The sequence below is a fragment of the Galleria mellonella genome, unplaced genomic scaffold (genome assembly GCF_026898425.1).
Source record: "Galleria mellonella isolate WM207_F2 unplaced genomic scaffold, CSIRO_AGI_GalMel_v1 utg113, whole genome shotgun sequence".
NCBI lineage: Eukaryota > Metazoa > Arthropoda > Insecta > Lepidoptera > Pyralidae > Galleria > Galleria mellonella.
The window spans coordinates 670579-689827 of NW_026441975.1; the positions used below are offsets into that span (position 1 = coordinate 670579).

Here is a 19249-nt window from a genome sequence, read left to right on the forward strand (position 1 = left end):
TGTGTACATATGTGGGCTATAAATTGCATAACACTGTAGACTCACCTTTATGTATGTACCGAAACGTGTACCGATATGGGCACCGGTACCGTATATAAATCGAAAAAGAAATAAATAAAACGAAAAATGTTACATAAATATTTATTAACAATTATTAAAATTATAATTCGACGCGATTTTACGAGACAATAAAAAAAATGTGAATATTTAATATAATATTATTGTGACAAGGGAATTATTATTGTAGTAAAATGAGAGATTCTTTACTAGATAAGTAATAGATAAAACTGAAAATCTGCCGAATGTCTCTTGTATAAATATATTCTAGTGTACATTAGAAATAAAAAGAAAAATCCACATTCTCAAGCAGCACCCTCGTACAGATATAAAAATCAATGTATATAAAAAAATACTATAATATTTTATCACCTATATAGTCTCACATAAAGCTTAAACCGATATTACACTAACACTGGAATGAAATTTAATGTAAGCATAATTAATGTTACCGATAATAATAAACGATAAAATAATAAAACAAATAATAATATGACTATTTATAAACATGATAAAATAGCATCGGACGTTCACAATATAACCTCATTCATGCATCGTTCTCTATAAAGAACACACATTTAAATTATATCATAATATTAAAATTGAAATTGTAAGCAAATAAAATCGTTGTTTAAAGCATGCGTGTAATTAAGTATATTATAATATCTTCGCTCCACAACTAAATAAATGCAATGTTTAAAACAATCTCTAAACATATTACATTTCGTATAACCAATATTTTTAGGCATGTACTCGTACAGTCAACATAAAAATTAATAAACACCTGTGAGAATACTATATGTGTGCTTCACAGTTGATTGTACTATCTGTAATAAATTGGTTTCCTTCATATTGTATTTATAATATTTAACAATAGACTAAATTAGAAGCTGATTACACATTTAACTGTAGTATTGTATTTAATACAATTATTTTTATTAGTTATAAAAAATGCAATCATTTTGAAATCCAAGATGTCATTGTTATTTAAAATAAAACTAAACCGTCTACAATATAATATCTTAACTGATCGTATCTCAAATGGGACGGCTCACATGCTTGAATAACATTCTTTCTCTATCACACTTGTTTTTTTTTTTTTCTATTTTCAATATATTTCCCTATCGCATGCTAATAAATAATACTTACAAAGCTATTAAAATCCTGCCACTTTGAATTTATAAAACTTATTTTTAATACAAAAATGTCTTCTAGAGATAATTAAAATAGGGCTTAAAGTTAGAAATTAAGACATTCAAAGTGACGGGCAGTAATCGTGAAACGCGTGAGATCCCACAAAAAATAGTGAGCGGATAATTTGAGAGTTGGGATGAGTAAATAGCGGCTGACGAAAGGCGCTTTACTCATGTATACTCATATCAAAAAACCCAGGGATCATTAAGCGTTTACTACATAAAATTGAGCATGCACTCTGCAATTTCTACAGCCAATCGATATTAGACTTTAATAACGTTTCATGATTAAACGAAAATTGAATAGGCAAGAAAAGATATAGTACTAGAAACGCAGATTACATACTATTTTATGTCGCATTAAAAGCGAGTGTGTAACTTAATAATATTTCTAGAGGATAAATCTTAAATTACTGGTGCGGCGCATTACTCCCCGTGTTGATCCCTAGCGCATTGAACAGCTTTGATTTTAGGTTCATGCGTGGCTCACTCGCTTGATTCGAACCCTATGACGGAAAGGAAAATAAAAAAACAAACAAAATTAAAATGGTGCAAATAAAAATGGGCATGGTGGTGTGAATATGTAAAAAAAAAAATAGTTTTTAATGATAAAATAAATACAGAAAAAAAATACTTGAAAAATAAATATTATATAATAAATATCTATTAAAAAAAATAAAATAAAAATTAATACACTTTATATTTGTACTTTGCGCGCTGCCACATACCTACCTAGTTACTCAATGTGAGCTAAGAAAAAAAAAGAAAATCTTTTTTAATCGGGCAAAGTGTTTAGCTAGCAACGTTCATTCATGTAAAATGTCACACACTTACTGCGACACAAATATACATTAACTAATAATATTTAATACATATAAAAGCTTATTATAATGATTATATATAGTGCACATACACGGATAATTAGGTGTGAATGATACATTTAACAGACACAAATGTGAAACCTTAAAATAGGTGAAAGAAGCCAAAGGGCGGTGCTATTTGCATATACACCTACTTAACGCACATTATGAAAACGAATACATATGATAGAACAACGAGTGATATGCAATCGAAAACAATCTTTGCAATGAAACATTCATGATTAGTGGAAAAGTGTAGTATTTAGAATGTGTTTACAATTTAAACAATGTAACTCTATTGTCGATTAGGATGCCTGTTTAGGTTTTTTTTTTTATAATTTTATAAATGCAATTGTGATTTCATAAATCGAATTTATGACTACCTGGTACGCTAGTTTCATATGAGCTGTGGTACATATGTGTCTAAATTAACAAAGCAATTTGTTTCCTACGTTCCCATTACCATGATTAAAAAAAAAAAACAAGTTTTTTTTTATTAGTTGCCAGTATTTCAGTAAATAATAGCAGTATCTGATAAAAATAATTACACTACACATACATACATACGTACATATTAAAATTACTCTTGCATATGTTATACAACGTTAACAAGATCCGTTTTAAAGAAATTATAAAAAAAAGCTACCACAGGCATCAACCGTTTTCGCAGTACACTTTTCCACACACTAGTAAGGCGACTAAAGTTACATTATTAAAACCGGTATCAGGAGGCAAGAACTCAGTCGCCTTACCTGATAGGATGCAAGACGGCAACAGGAGGCGACAGGAGGCGACATGAGACGACAAGAGGCAACAAGACATGTGTACCCTCGGAGACATGACACAACCGCACTATGTGAGAATCCTAACCTCAGCAGCGTCGAGCTGCGGGTCCCCCTCGCGTCCTTCGCGGCCGCCCTGACGCCCGCTTCTCGCTCGGGATTGCTTCACGATGTCCAACGCCTAATGAGAGCAATTCATAATATATTTAACGCCAATCAATCACCCTAAGACGTATTAACTGTAATGTATTAAAAAAATATAATTTAGTATACTAAAAAATATTACTGGCAGGTCAACAACACAACTGAAACAGTAAAACATTAAATTTTGCACAATTCCTTTTATAACGTAAACCAATACTAAGAATTTCTTAAAATTCACACAAAACGAGTACAGCACAGACAATGCCGCAGGACACAGCTAGTTTTGTATATTCAAAGCTGAATCCTTACTTTACTGGTTTAGAAAATTTCTTACTACAGTGTAGATACACACTTCAATTAAAATGTATTCTTAACGAATTTGTTTATTATTAAAAATTGTGAGGTGAATATCAAGATCGTGATAGGAGCTTTTGTTTTGTGAACTTACTTGCTGAACGTGCTAGGCAGCGTGCAAATCAACACGTTATCTTAATCATGTGCCCAAATAGCGGTCAATACAGTATATAATATAGTAAATATGTATGTGTTATGTGTGCATTATATAAAAATAAAGCAATAAAAAGAATTTGATGGAATTGTATTGTCGCAAATTGTATAAATAGATACTTAAACACATTTTAATAGTAATAATTAAAATTTTGGCCATAAACTAGATAAGTAGTAAAGTTTAAATTTACAACAACCAATATAAAATAATTACGATAAATTCGTCGATGCTCTCAAAGGTTATATTACATATTAAATCCTTAATAAAAAAAAGTATATGAACCTATAATATATATAACCTATAAGTTATATACGAAAAGGTAAAATGAAAGGAAAATAAACATTGTTATAAATATACCTATAAAAAGTTTTTAAATTTTTTTACTGAACAGGCCTCCCTCATAGAGTGCCATTGGGGAGTTTTGCCAGTAGTTGCCACACTTGGTAAGCAGGTTGGCAATCCCAGTTAGGCTTTGATGAAATTTTAATCCCTCAACCGTTTAATTCCCTTAGTCTCCTCTTAAGACACCCATGAAAAAGCAAAGGGTGAGTCTTTCTATACTGGGACCACACGAAAATAATGTAATGGTAAGAAATTAATACCGTTAATAAAATTTACAATATATATAAATTAAAATGTATGCCAATGTAACGTCTTTTGAATGATTGACAAGCTTTCGAATTAGTCATGTAATTTACGAACATAAAGTTTAACAGTTTCAGACATTTTACTGTTATACATTAACATGATTATTAAATATTTCATGTAGAGGCTTTACGTCGCTATAATTTTAAGCGTCCAAATATTAAAATCTGTAATCAAATTCTAATAATCGACCATCAAACCTTTGAGCGCAAAGACTTTTCAAAATAAACATAAACACTGAACGTGGGCCAAATTTCTACTTATAAAAAATTACATAAAATAAGTAAAAATAAAAAAAAAGTGTAATGTTGTTGGTTCATAACATAATAAATTTTCTTGATTTTGTGAATAATACAAAACAACTATAAAGAAATTGTAATAACACTTTGCAAAGTTTAACAAGGTAACATTTTTTAACAACAAAATTGCTACAATGTTGGAATTGGCCACAAATAAATACCAATATCGGTTGTGTTATTTATAATCGTGACTATTTAAAAAAAAAACTATTCCTAGAAAGACATTCCTTGTTGGTCTGTATTTGCCAAATCGCTTATTGAATCCTTATGGAATATCCAATCGCTACACATAATACCTTGTTAACTAGGAAGGACTGATAAGTACGTACATTACCATTATTAGTATATATTTGTACGTTTTTACACTATTATTATAAAAAAGGAATAAATTAAATACGATAATTATTAGAGTATCTAGCATGACAATAAAATCTGCAGCTAATTCGCCGCCAGAGGCGCTAGTGTCTTAACAGAACTAAAAACTTTAATTAAAGCAAACCTAACAAAATCAAAACAACTTCTTACGGTACCTCCCGCTATATAAATGAAATTACAGGCGTGAATGTACAGGGTACAGAGGAATAACACCTGAGTCCTCAGGAATGGCAACGCATGAGGGGTATCATGGACGAAACAGTATACTCTGTTATGTCCATGGTACTGCTATGTCTATAGGCGACGGTTACCACTTTCCATCAGGTGGACCGTCAGCTTGTTTGCCATTCTAAGTTATATAAAGAAAAAAATTGACTTAACGGTCGAACTATGAGTTCTATTTGTGTATGACCTATATTATCTTGCTAATATTATGAAATAGTAACTTGACCATGTCTGTACATGAGAGATATTTAAGAAAAAATAATGCAAGGCGTCTTAGTAAGAGCAATAGAGACAAAAACATTTTTTTTTTAATTGTCTATCTGTCTGTATGTTTCTTCCGACATCACACAAATACCTTTGCATGAAATTGCATGCAGTTTTCAGTATTATATTCTTGAAGTCAATAAGCAAGACAAACTTAAAAAGTGGTGTATGCTTTATCGTAATACGTCATCTAGTAATGATCTATTTCATTGTTTTTCCAACTTCTAAAATCCACGGTTACGAGGCGGCGAGCAAGAAACTAGTTTCATACTAAAAACATTTAGACTTAGTGGCTAATACCCACAATGTAGCAACTTTATGGGAATAAAATTAGGTATTTAAAATATGATTATTTATTGTCTACCTCCTTTCGGCTACGCAAGGCGCAGTCTTCCAAAGTCTCGGCAGCTTCGTACTTGCCCTGACGCCGGTAGAGGGCGCCGAGGTTCTTCAGTGTCGTGGTGACGGTCGGTGAATCCACCTGCGGTGAGGAGTGAGAAAACGTTCAATGATAATATAACAATATCTTTCATTAATGTTTGAAATCGTCCTGAAAGTGTTTACAAATAAAAATGTATTCTATGTTGACATCGATGATACCAGAGGGAGACTTTGTACAAAATTCGTTTGCTTGTGTACCTCTGTACGACAGTGCTACAGTTTGAAGAGTAGGATATGGCAACGCATAGGTAGTATCATGGGCGATACAGTATACTCTGTTGTCCACGGTACTATTCGTGTTTATAGGTGACAGTTAACATTTTACATTATACTTTATCGAATTTTAATTTTTGAATAGTAACTATCGTGAGTCATCCATTCATTAATTTATATCAGCCATTAACTGTCAACTGTTGAACATTGGCCTCCCCCATAGACTGCTATTAAGAGGTTTTGCCACGCGTGGTTGGCAACCGTAGTTAGACTTTGGTGGTGTTTTGTGAGGGACGCTGTTGCTCATACCTCTAACATTAAGTTACCTTAAACGTCTCTTAAAACACCCGAAACTCTTACAAAAGGAAGGGGCGGCCCATTGTATTGCACAAATCATGATTTATATGCCGGATGCACACATCATGTCAAAACCGTGTAAATCGAAAAGTTTGCAGAAAACATAATTTTGCTATTTAACAGTTGTGATTTTTTTCAATATTTTTAGGTGTACACAGAAATAAAAATTTTAGTTAAAATATATATATTACGGAAACACTGTTTTTTTTATTTAATTACAATATAAAAAAATAAATTGACACTGTGAAACTTTTCAAATACAATTTTCCGTAGATAAAACTTTAATTTTATGCGAAGAAATACAGACACAGTGTGCATGTGCAGCAAGTCAGCACATAAGCTGTGAGAGAGCGCACGTGTTCAAACACAGTAGCATTTAGTAGAGTGCGATAAAAACAAAAAAAAAAACTTATTTGGAAAACCGTGTAAAAGCGAAAACGTGTAAAACAAGTACCGTGTAAATCGGGGGATAGGTGTATTTATATTGGATTTTTAAAATATATATTGGTATAATTTATAATAAATTAGGCTTTATTTCATAAGAGTAAATTGTAGAGTCGAGCTGTAGAGAGAGTCAACTAATGAAGAAAAAATTTGTGACAATATCTAAAAAAATAATCTAATAATAAATAACTAATGATAAACAAATTTTTTTGTTATTAAAAAAAAAAACAGACCTTGGCAGCCTTATGCCAACCGCCGTATTCACCATACGGCGCGTTCTCCTTCTGAAGATGTTTGTTCTCCTCCCTTTCTTCAGCCACTTGCCATATCGGTTTATTGTCGCCTGTTAATAGAAAATTGTAATACTATGTAAAAAGAAAATTAAAAAAATGAACAATAATTATTACGTCAAAACCTGTAAGCGTAGTGTGCTTGAACCAAGTAAATGAATAAGAATGTATTTAAAAATAAATTGAAACCCTAATTTGTTCACATTTTAATCTATAAAACTATATTTGTTTCTATATAAAAAATATACACATACAAATGTATAATAGAAGTAACAAACGATTTATAGAGATATTAAGATATTCTGCAAGATAATATCTAAGATAGTACATAAATACAAACATGGTTTAAACGCACTAACACTAACATGATAGGAAGCCATAGAGATAGAAGCAATCAACGCCACCTGAATATAAAAGAATACATTAAATGTGACACAAGTCGGGAAGGTGTGACACAAAGGGCAGTACAACACTAATTACGGATTATATAAAATAAAAATTAAAAAAAATAAATAAAAGAAACATCACCAAAGAAATTCTATTCCTTTCCTACCTGTGCCACACAATATCCAAACTTGTGTCACTCACCTATTAAATATTGTATTTTGTTAACAATTCACCCCCATCGCACGTACTGTATGAGAACTTTATGCTCAGACCATAAAAAAGGATTCATAATCAAAACAATATTTTTATGGCCTCAGAAGGTTAAATTAAATAAACCAAATACATATTTTACAATAAATTTAATGATCGAAATAAATGTACTCTACAATAATAAATAATACATCTGTTAATATAAATAAAATTCAGCGGTTTATATGAAAATAGTATATCAGTTGAATATTTGGCATATAAAATTGACTTAAAACATCATTGCACATAAATTTATTATATTCTACAAGTGGAACTAATTCTATAATACTAAACATTAGAGCATTCAACAGGCGATTCATAGGTTTAAGCAAAACGCTATCATCTGATCAATATGACACTTGCTAGTTTCCAAATAAGTCGATGAAAATAGTGGTTTAGAACGAAATTTAACTGTAATATTCTCCATTCGTACTCGCGTGAGTTTATAACAAACCTCTGCAAAGGTAATTTTGTTTGGAAGTTGGTTAATCGCTGTATGAATGTAGCTGTGAGAATGAATTACACTATCACAAATCTTAGGGCCCATATGCACGTTAAAAATGATATTGTAAAATGTATTATTGGTAAATTTATGAGTAAATCAAAATTTATTGTTTACATATTGAATACCATAGAGTGACAACGGAATAACCTCATACAAGTTTACAATTAAATTAAATCAAACCATCCCCTGACAAAAATCATGTGTAATAAACACCATTGTCGCAAGAATGGCTCATTCTATACCGTGTAGTCCAGGCATAGAATGGGTCACGCTTTCTTTTCCTGTGGGTGTCATAAGAAGTAACTAAAGGAACTTAATAGTCGAGGGATGGGCAGTAGCGTCGCTCTTAAAACATCACCAAAGCCTAACTGCTTTCGTATCACTAAAAGACACCAAAAGTTAAACTGCGGTAGCCAACCCATCTGTCAAGCGTGGCTCCGTTCCTCATAACAGTCTATGGGGGAGGTTTATGTTAAACAATGGAGAGATAACTGTTGATATGATAATGAATCACCATTGTTGGACACTCTATGTACTATCTACTAAATAGCATCACATATAACAATATATTTATATAAATTCGTTCTGAAACGCTACCAAGTTCCTTTCACGAGAAAAGGCATTTGAGCTCATTATATATGCATATATGTCCGCTTAAACGTATGAAATTGAATTCATAGTTAAGCTGTTATATAAATAAGGCATTAAACATCACTAATGACCACACAGCCGATTTCACATCACATATCTAATACATATTGTTCTAAAGAGAGACAGAAATTGTCACTGTAGATATACGCAACTAAAATGCGCCAACCGGTAACGATATTTCTGTAAATAATTATTTTTGGACATGAAATTTTTTATCCTTATGCTAGATCCATTACGGAGTAGACAAACAGAAACGAGTCCCAATGAGCTCTATACACGAATCTTGCTTCGTCTACTTTTACAATTCGTATTATGAGTACACGCTGATTTTGATGATTCCTCCCTAAGACCATCTGACAGTATGAGATGTAATTAAAAAGGTAATCATTATAATTAGTTCAATATTTATTTATTTAAATAAAGATAATAGTCAAATATAATTCTAACGAATGAAATTTATAAATTAAACTACAATAAAACAACAAAAACTACGTAGAAATAAAGTCAGACCAAAATGTTCGGACATAATAGAAATGTTGAATGTTAGGAAAAAACTCGATTAGCACCGCCATTTTAGATCAATTATATTAGATGATTTTTATTATACAAATTTTTTATACTATTTTTATACTATAAATATTTATAATAAATTATTGACAAAAAAGATAGCGGTCCAATACCCTCTACAACTCAGTACAGATCTTTGCATTGCGTCTTCTATAATTTTAACATGAGATATCGTTACCGTTTGTTGTGTTCTAGAAGAAATATAACAAGTATATAGCTATACTATTGGCTCCGTTTGAGTAAGGCACGTGTTTAAAAACACAGGACGGCAAGTTTACTCAGACTTTGTTGTGAAAATTATATTGAAAAGAAAAAACCTATTATAAATAGTTATAATATCGAATACATATAAATAAGAATCAAATGCATCTTAATACAGTCATATAAAAAATGAGTTTATAACTCGATCACAATTGTTACAGGTTATATTGTTATTCTATTAAAGATGAGTTTTTAGTTGAAAATGTTATTATAAAAGAATATAGAGATTAATATTATTTTAAAGCGCGTATCGCACGCTATTAGATAAATCATAAAAATAAAAAATCTAATCGCGCGTAATCGCAAATAAAATAATATTGTGAACAATTGATATTATACAAAAAAAAAAAAAAAAGATGAATTAAATTTTTAAGTGGGCAAACAAATTATACAATTCATTGTTTCGAAAGTAAAATAAAATCAACACCTCGTTATATAACAACATATTATTGTACAATGAACACTTACTGTATAATTATAAAACTTAGTAATTTTTATATTTACAATACGTAAGAACATTGTCTAACGTTTCAAAACTAACTTCAGTGGCTGTTTACAAATTAGTACATAATTTATCTAATTGTGCATCTTGGTTTTTTTTTTTCAATATCAATGAGTATGAATGAGGAATAAAAATAACATCGCACTTTTTATCCTATGTAAATACATAAGATATAAATATATACAATATTAGTGATAGAAAGAAGTAATAATTTGGCATAATTATATTCAATAGTAAATCGAATTTTCCACAACCATTCCTCAACCGTGGTTACAACACATAAAATGAAAAAAAATGGAAGAAACTATTGTGTATCTTAGATAATTTGTAATTAATATATTTCACACACATTTAATAAAAATGATGTATCAGAAAATTATAAATGTTAAATTTCCTTTAGTGATATGAGAAATATTTTCTTTCATCTTTTGCGAAAATTAAGTCACCTTTAGGAAGTAGATACTATACACTTTTAAATTAAATATAAATCTGCTGCAAGTTTCTTCATTTTATGAAACCTTAATTATAATAAGCTATAGTTCAACAATAGTTAAAATTCATAGTAAACATTGTCTATCATGCATTTTTTTTTAAATTTTAATAATATTTTTTACTATCTACTATTTACAAAAGCAACACTAATTACTAGGAACATCTAGCAAAATAAAATAATATTCGAAAATCAAATACTACATTCCCTAATAAAATAATTGGCAAATTTATTATTTTATTAATTTTATATTATATACCAAAATCACAAAAATATTATACTGTGACGTGCAAATAATAAATATTAGAATTTCTATTTTGTGCTTTGGTTATAACATAAATAATATGTCACAAGTGAATGACAAATATTTATATTAAATAATGCACAGAAACAATTGCTCTCTTTCACAATTTTTCATAATGTGAAACAAGTCACGGTTGGTTCATTTTCCGTCTGTCTGTACATCAGTCAAGACCATTTTTTTTTTCAGAAACAAGTAAAGATATTAAGTTGAAAGTGTTATCTAATACTCAAGGCTACAATCCCTTGAAGCTACGAAATCAAACCTTTAAGTCAACGTAATCAAAAGATACATGATTTTATAGCGCAAATTCTGACAATTGGAAGGAATTCTTCCCTTTGATTAGGTCAATCATAAAATTTGGCAAGAATCAATCACACAAAAAAAAAAGCATGCAATAACCATCGTAGTACAGATTAATTTAATTAATAATATAGACAATTTTACAATATTTGTCATTCACCTATTAGGTACTGTAATCCCGCAATTGTCATGTTTGAGCAAATAACAGACTATATTAGTGTTGATAAAATAAACTAAAATATAGGAATGTAAATAACAATGGTCCGAGAATACGAAAAATATAATTAATACACACATAATTTGAAACAGAGATCTAAAATATCTTCGTAACTCTTGGCTTTTTCATTCTTTGTAAATTAATATAAACTTAAGTAAAAGATGCGGGGTGATTGTTATTTTTTGGGCTTTTTTAATGACGCTATATACTCTGAAATGGTAAACAGAAACATATAAGAATGTATTAAATTAATAATAATATATAAAAATATATTCGTAAAACACTATAATTTTCAAGTTAGATCCGTGTATGTACTTTGCGTTTATTTTCGTTAGAAATCCTTATAATATAATTATTTTTCCTCTATTAAAAAATGCACTGCCTGCGTATTTCCCGGTTTGCCCAATGGTTGACTGGTAGAGAACACCGTCCGGTGTTAAGTTCGCCAAATGTACATAGAGTTTTACTGTGCATTAAACTTTAAATAAATAAATAAATCCTATATCAAAGCCCAGACTAAGCGTGTTTATGTTAAAAATATTCAAATAGATTTACGCACCTGCGGAAGCATCCCCATTAGTGATGTACTAAGTCGAGCTGACTTGAACACTTATAGGTACTGTGGTATACATATAATTGAGTATTCAATACAAAACTCGAATAAAATATCATAAATATTTTCATTTCACTAAACCTTTATTTGTCGAACGAGTAAGAGCTACATTATGAATTTTGATTTAAAACTAGGTACAATAAATAAAAAAAAATCTTGTTGTTTTTATTATATAGCCTAAGAAACTTTTCAAATAAAAGGAGTAAGTGGTTTAGATCTTTAGTATAAAATAAATGATTAATAGTTATGCTATAAGTTAGTGTAGAAGTAGCATATACGTTTTTATAGTGTTTTACAAATGTATTTTTAGTACAATCTTTGATATGAAAACTAAAATTTTAACTACCAATCCCGAGTATTTGTACATTTTCGTTAGGTCATGCCTAAATACATAATTCATTATAAGACATTTAATAATATAGTACATATGTAGCAATAATAATAGTAAGTACTCACCGTCGATGGTACCAAATTCCCTCTCGTGTGCTCGCGTTAAGACCTGCTTGTATAGTGTTTCAGCTTCTTTGTACTTGCCCTGAAATCAGAAATATACTCTTAAATTAGTTATCCATCCAAAATCCTCGCAATGTCCGCGGTATTGTTAAAATATTCTTATCATTGTTTTACATGATACAATTTGACAAAGTTTATATCCGATTAATAATTGTTCATAATTCTTTTAAAGACCATCGTAATGTTTGTAATATAAGACATTCTTGTATAAATCTAGAATAAAAAAAAAACTTGATTGTGTTCAATTGGTACTTCGAGCCGGATTTAACATTAAAATTATATAAAATAATGTCGATTAGTATTAACACTATTTGGGAATTTTAAACTCGACAAACATCATATGAATTTATTTATTTATATAATATAACAATAAATATAACTAACTGATCGGTATTTGTACATATTTAAGAGAAGTTTCAACTAATGTGTACCTGTTTGAGATAGCAAGATGCGAGATTGTTCTTCGTTTTAGCAACATTGGGATCATCTGGGCCGAGTTTGGTTTCGTATATTTCCAGTGCACGTTGATAATATTGCTCCACCTCTTCATATTTGTTCTATTAAATAAAAAATAATGCAAATTAACATGTATCTAATCATTTTCAGTACTAATCTAAAACTAAAACTCTATTGTATGCATTTATGATTTTTATAAATTCAATATTAATAAGAATGTCGATGCTGATTGATTTTGGAGATCGTTGGCACTTTGTGGAACTAATAATTTATCTTTGTAAGTAGGAACAATTATACTGTCCCACACGTTTTAATGATATGTTTACCTTTAAATCATTTAAAGGTAAACATATCAATTTAATCAATTAATCTATATTTATCATTATAACAGAAGGAGACTTTCTACAAATGTTGTCTGCATGGATATAGATTGTCTAGGTTAACATAGCACATCCCTCAATTTTTTATTTCATTGTGTGTAAATATATATAGATGTGGTGCTCTGTTTGTGTTTGTGAGGAACCATCTTCAGTAACGATTCGGCTAGATGAGTATTATATTCCATAGTCGAAACCTTATAAATATTTTTATTCACACACACACATTAAATCGTTTCATTATTCAGATTTTGGGGCATCTTCAGTAGATAATCTATACATCTGTCCCACCCGTGTTTTTACCGTGAAGCAGGCGTACCATTAGAATACGAATAGTTTCAATAACTGAGTCGTTACGTTATCTATGTAGTTTTCGTTATGTGAATTGGGCTGTACATACCTGGTTCTGACAGAGCAGCGCTAGGTTGTTGAGCTGCTTGGCGACGTCTGGATGGTCACGGCCCAGTACCGCCTCGCGGATGCACAGCGCACGCTTGCATAGTGGCTCCGCCTCGCGGTATTTTCCTGTATACACCATACACATATATAAATAAAACATTGATGATGGATAACATCGGCTTTTTTACCAGTACATACACCTGGAGTTAGGTACCTTTATTTAGTTATTAGATTTCAAATTTTGTTTTGTATTGTAAATATTAACTTAAAACGTAATCACAGAATATACAAAAAGTTGGTATATTAAAGTAATTTGTGACAGATTGTAGGTAACAACATTGTCAGGGCCAAACAAAAAAAGAAATTCTCTCTCTCTAGCTACATGCTAATATCGAAAGAAGCATGTCAAAATAACTAGGCTATTAGCGCTGAATCGACTGAAAGGTGCCTTGTGAAAATTGATCAGACAGGATATATTGATAGCAATGTGGATAACAGTTCCCATTACTAACATCCCCTTTTACACAGACCCTAAGTTATTGCCACACAATATTTCATCAAAATCCGTCTAGTTGTTTTTGCGCGATGCATAGACACGGTCTAATTACAGTTTTATTATTATGTATATGTATTTATGAATAGATTAATAATAACCTCGCTTTCCATACAGTACGGCGAGGTTGTTGAGTGTGGCTGCGACCGCCGGGTGGTTTTCACCGAGTGTCTTTTCGCGGATCGACAGCGCGTCATTCAGGAGATTCGCTGCCTCCTTGTATTTATTTTGATCCCTAAAACAATACATAAATATATTATAACAAATGTATAGGTAATATTACAATTTTTTCTTTCTCTTTGAAAAATTATCTTTATATATGCAAATTTAAATTATATAATACATAATATCTAATTTATTAAAATGAAAAATATATGTTAGTCTAATTTAGTAGTAGACAGATTATTCATCACAGAGATCGTGTATTGTGAAAATAGGAACTAACTCTGTAAATACGTCAAAAGTATGTACCACATGAGTTATGAGAATTTATGAAATAAGTGTAATTTGCAAGACGAAGTCTTTAGAACACTAAGTTATCCCTGCCTATCTTGTAAGGAACTTGTTGTGAATATGCATTAGTTCAAGTACTGGTATCAAATTGAACATAAAAATAAATTTCCCACCTGTAAACCAGTGCGAGAATATTCAACATAGTGGCAACATCTGGGTGGTCATGGCCGGATGTTTTCTCCAGATCTTCGAGAGCCTGTTTGCACAATGGTACGGCGACCTCGTACCGACCCTGGGACGCGTACTGGATCACCAGGTTGTGGAGTGTACGAAGGCGTGCCGGGATCTCGTACCCAGCGTTGACTTGTTGGGCAAACTGCGATTGTGGTGTTGGTGACATCGCTGCAATGTAAATGCAATTGTTATTTCTACATAAAATATTTAAAATTACAGCTAAGTACAATTTAGAAAAATATACCTAAATAATACAGATATAAATATAAATAGATGTGACAACTGCATGTACTTTGGTAATAATTTTTTAACTGTAAATTAGACTAGAACATAATCTATGTTTGCGATAAATTTTTGATGCAACTTTGACCTGACGGAAAGTGGTAACCGTCACCTATAGACATGAGCAGTACCATGACAACAGGGTATAATACATACAGGTAAAGAAGTATCTCTATATATTTTAATACAGTAATATTTTATTTCGTTGTATTATTATTATGAACTTTATTGTACATTCGTATTCAAATTAAATGTCAGGTTATAAACAAAACGATAAGGTAAAACGATAAGCGGATTTATCCCTTAAAGGGATAATATTTGGAATACCTGTACCTGTAACTAATGTCAATATTTAGTATTTTTCCTATATTCTCATATTATACACACATTTACAAACTTCTAACTTCTAACATCTGTCATTGTCTTTCCAGTCTGTAAGTTTTGTTTGAGAAATCAGTTCAGGGTACAATAGGACTGATATACCTAAAGAAGGTAAAAGCCCTTAAAATGATATAAAAAAAAATTCACACTACATCTATGGGGTGTGTAGTGCATAGTAAACTTACATTTGTTTGTCCTGTTGTCCTCGTGGTCATCGTCTGGGAACAAGTCCACCATTGGATCGTCGCGCTTGTTCTCACTCTGTCCGCCGCGATTGTTCTCCGACTCTTCAGTCACGTCACTGTCATATTTGCTGTAAAATAAATGTTATTACTATTTATGTTATGTAAGTATACATTATTAACCGTTTTTATCTTTACCTATCCTAACAATGAAGTACCGGGGGAAAGGGATTGTTAGTAATAGAGACTGGAATCCCATTGCTAGCAATATACCCAACCAGGTCGACCTCCTCGCAGTTCTCCTTGGAAACTATCATGGTTAATTCCTGATGAATTCATCATGATGGACTAACTGACCTGTTCTCATTCTCATCTATCACTCTTCACTGGTGCTCCGCCAGCGTATCCCGTTAGCGCAGGCGGGGTTACCATACCATTTTCACCCATAAAAAAAAAGTACAGTAGCTTAATAAAAAAAAAATACGCTATGAAATCGTAACGACTCAATCGATGAAATCATTTTCGTATTCTCGCCCTTGAACTGCAATTACTAATCATTCGATATCGTATTCATGCTAATCGTTCTTTAAACGCTTCATAACGGCAGCTCCACTACAATCTACGAAATTAATGATTTAGGCGCAGATTGCAACGACCTCTAACATATTTTAACAATAATATTTTTTTAACGATAAGAAATGTAGGATTCCTTAGGAGGTATATATGTTGCAGTCAAAACTCTTAACCAGTCAAAAACACTATTGACTAACAAAATCAGTCAAAAGTACTTTTGACTGAACAGGTTGGTCAAAAGTGGTTTTGACTGAACAGGTTGGTCAAAAGTGGTTTTGACTAAAAATTATTAGTTATTAGTAGTTTAACTGTTATTTTAGTCAAAAGTATTATTGACTAAAGCATACGGTCAAAAGTACTTTTGACTGATTTTGCTAGTCAATAGTACAATATATGTGTATTGGCCGTATGGTCTCAGTATAGAATAGGCCATCCCTTCCTTCCCGTGGGTTCCTAAGAGCCGATTAAAGGAGAGCGAGGGATGTGAAGCAGCGTCTCTCTTAAAACATCTCTAAAGCCTGACTGCGGCTACCAATCCGCTTGCCAAGCGTGGCAACTACTGGCCCCCAAGGGGACCGAGGGGAAAGGGATTGTTAGTAATGAAGATTAAGAATCCCATTGCTAGCAATATACCTAACCAGGTCGACCTCCTCGCGGTTCCCCCTGGAAACTATCATGGTTAATTCCTGATGAATTCATCATGATGAGCTAATTGACCTGTTTTCATTCTCATCGATCACCCTTCACTGGTGCTCCGCCAGCGTATCCCGTTAGCGCAGGCGGGGTTACCATTCCATTTTCACACAAAAAAAAAAAAAACAATCCCTGACCGTTATTAAATAGACTGAATAACAGTTATACGGCACAATAATCATAATCAACACACATATTAAGCCATGTGTCTCGCTTCTAAATAAGGCATTATCAAATTGATCAATGCTTGAAGCCTAATGTTGATCATTTAGGGCTACGCTCACAAGACACATGATCCTCAAATATTGGTAATTACACCCATACTAATGGTAGCAGAATCAAACAAAATGATTGTAATCAACTAATCAGTGATATGGACTTCCGTAAAATAACACGTAATTCAGTAAAATATATACTATTTATATATTACTCAGTAAATATGAGTAAATATTAAATTCTACTGAATATTTACTCAGTTTCGATTATATGCTACTGAGCTTACCTGTAGGTAAGTATACCTTACTTTATTCGGTAACAGACATTAGAACTCATAATTGCATTAATGATTTATGTTTTATAATTAAATATTTTCTAAAAAAATTTATAATAAAAACAGCTACTAAATAACAATAAATGGAATATGACTAATTCGATGCAATAAAAAATAAAGTTATCAGCGTTTTATATTATTTAAAACAATATTAGCAAAAAACGTTATACGTAATATAAGAATCGCGGGGTATTTCTATTTTGAAGGGGTCGTGTGGGTTACGTCCATAAATAATAGGGTAGCAGGCCGCAGACAATGGTGCCATCGGCGACCGTACTAAAAATAAATTAGGTGCGTTTGCATTAAATTTCGATCAATATAATGTTTTATAAGTAATATATCATAATGTAAAAAAAGTGGTCTGTGTTTCACTTTCGAATTTCCAATCTCTAAATAGATTTTTGATTACATGTTTTATTTCTAATGCGAAGCGCTCAAAATAGTCCATCTGTCTAAACAGATTAAAAAAAAAGGTGATGTAAATTAAATTACTAATATTATTATATCAGCCATTTACTATTCGCTATAATATAAATAAAAACAGTAAAAATGAATATAATAAAAAAGAATAAAATGTAATAAAAATAGGCCTTCCTTATAAGCGGCGTTATGAATATTAATATTGTTAGTAGTTATTAGGGAAATTATATATTTCGTAGTAACTTAATAATTTGCAATTTATTTTCATAGTAATTTTCAACTCTGTTCCTAGCAAATTAGAGTGTAACAATATATTTTACAATCCTGAATATTAAATGAAATTATATCATAAACTTTTTACCAACCTACCTACTAGCAGTATATAATATAAAAATACTATAAAAAATATAATTAAAAATGTAAGTTTTAAACTTCACAAGTTTGCCATACATCAGGATGAAAAGTAAAAAGACAATCAAATCTTTGTTTTGGATTTACTTACAATTTATCGAATTGTAAAGTAACAGTATTTATTGTTTTTCTGCATCTCGTAAATAACAATTTATTAGGAACTTATTTGCGTATAGATACAGTAAACCAATCTAAGCGATTTTTAATAATATTAAAATAATAACATCAAGCTAAAGATTTTTCTAAATCCAGACGCCGAAGGGCATGAAACCGGAGTTTCCAGGCATGGACTAATTTACAAAAATTCATTATCTAAATTATCCCAGGCCTAAATTAAACCTCGTTACTGTAATTACTTGAAATACTTGAATATTTTAACTACTGCCGTCTTAAGATCCAACAACGGACAAAAGAATAAATCAATTTGCAAGTCAATGTAGCATATAAAATCACTATTCACGTTACCAAGCAGCTTGTATGGAATTATGGACACGTTTCTTGACTGAAATTAAGCAAGACGTAAAACCTAATTATAAAAGATTAATAATAAGTTCAAAAGAGACAATTTAAAACACACTGAAGAACAAATTGTTATTAGACATATAAGAATGAAAATATTTAAATTTTGA

At 31.0% G+C, this 19249-nt stretch overlaps 1 protein-coding gene across 15 annotated transcripts in view; it reads right to left on the bottom strand.

The window, feature by feature from the left end:
• Positions 1-19249, bottom strand: part of LOC113513032 (kinesin light chain) — a 63044-nt gene that overhangs the window by 4519 nt on the left and 39276 nt on the right. For 3 of the 15 annotated variants that reach the window (XR_008252674.1, XR_008252673.1, XM_052893410.1), the window contains exons 5-15: positions 15977-16104; positions 15068-15296; positions 14543-14676; positions 13890-14014; positions 13088-13213; positions 12600-12678; positions 7041-7150; positions 5717-5833; positions 3485-3496; positions 2981-3073; positions 1983-2000 (exon numbers count right to left, since the gene is read on the bottom strand). Coding sequence is in view for 9 of the 15 variants with exons in the window: in XM_052893410.1 (XP_052749370.1) it covers positions 1983-2000; positions 2981-3073; positions 3485-3496; positions 5717-5833; positions 7041-7150; positions 12600-12678; positions 13088-13213; positions 13890-14014; positions 14543-14676; positions 15068-15296; positions 15977-16104 (1171 nt within the window). In the remaining 6 variants the exon portion in view is untranslated. Of the gene's footprint in view, positions 1-125; positions 1757-1982; positions 2001-2862; positions 3074-3484; positions 3497-5716; positions 5834-7040; positions 7151-12599; positions 12679-13087; positions 13214-13889; positions 14015-14542; positions 14677-15067; positions 15297-15976; positions 16105-19249 lie in introns of those variants that run through there. The other 12 variants (XM_052893393.1, XM_052893384.1, XM_052893385.1 and 9 more) reach the window with 7 other exon arrangements.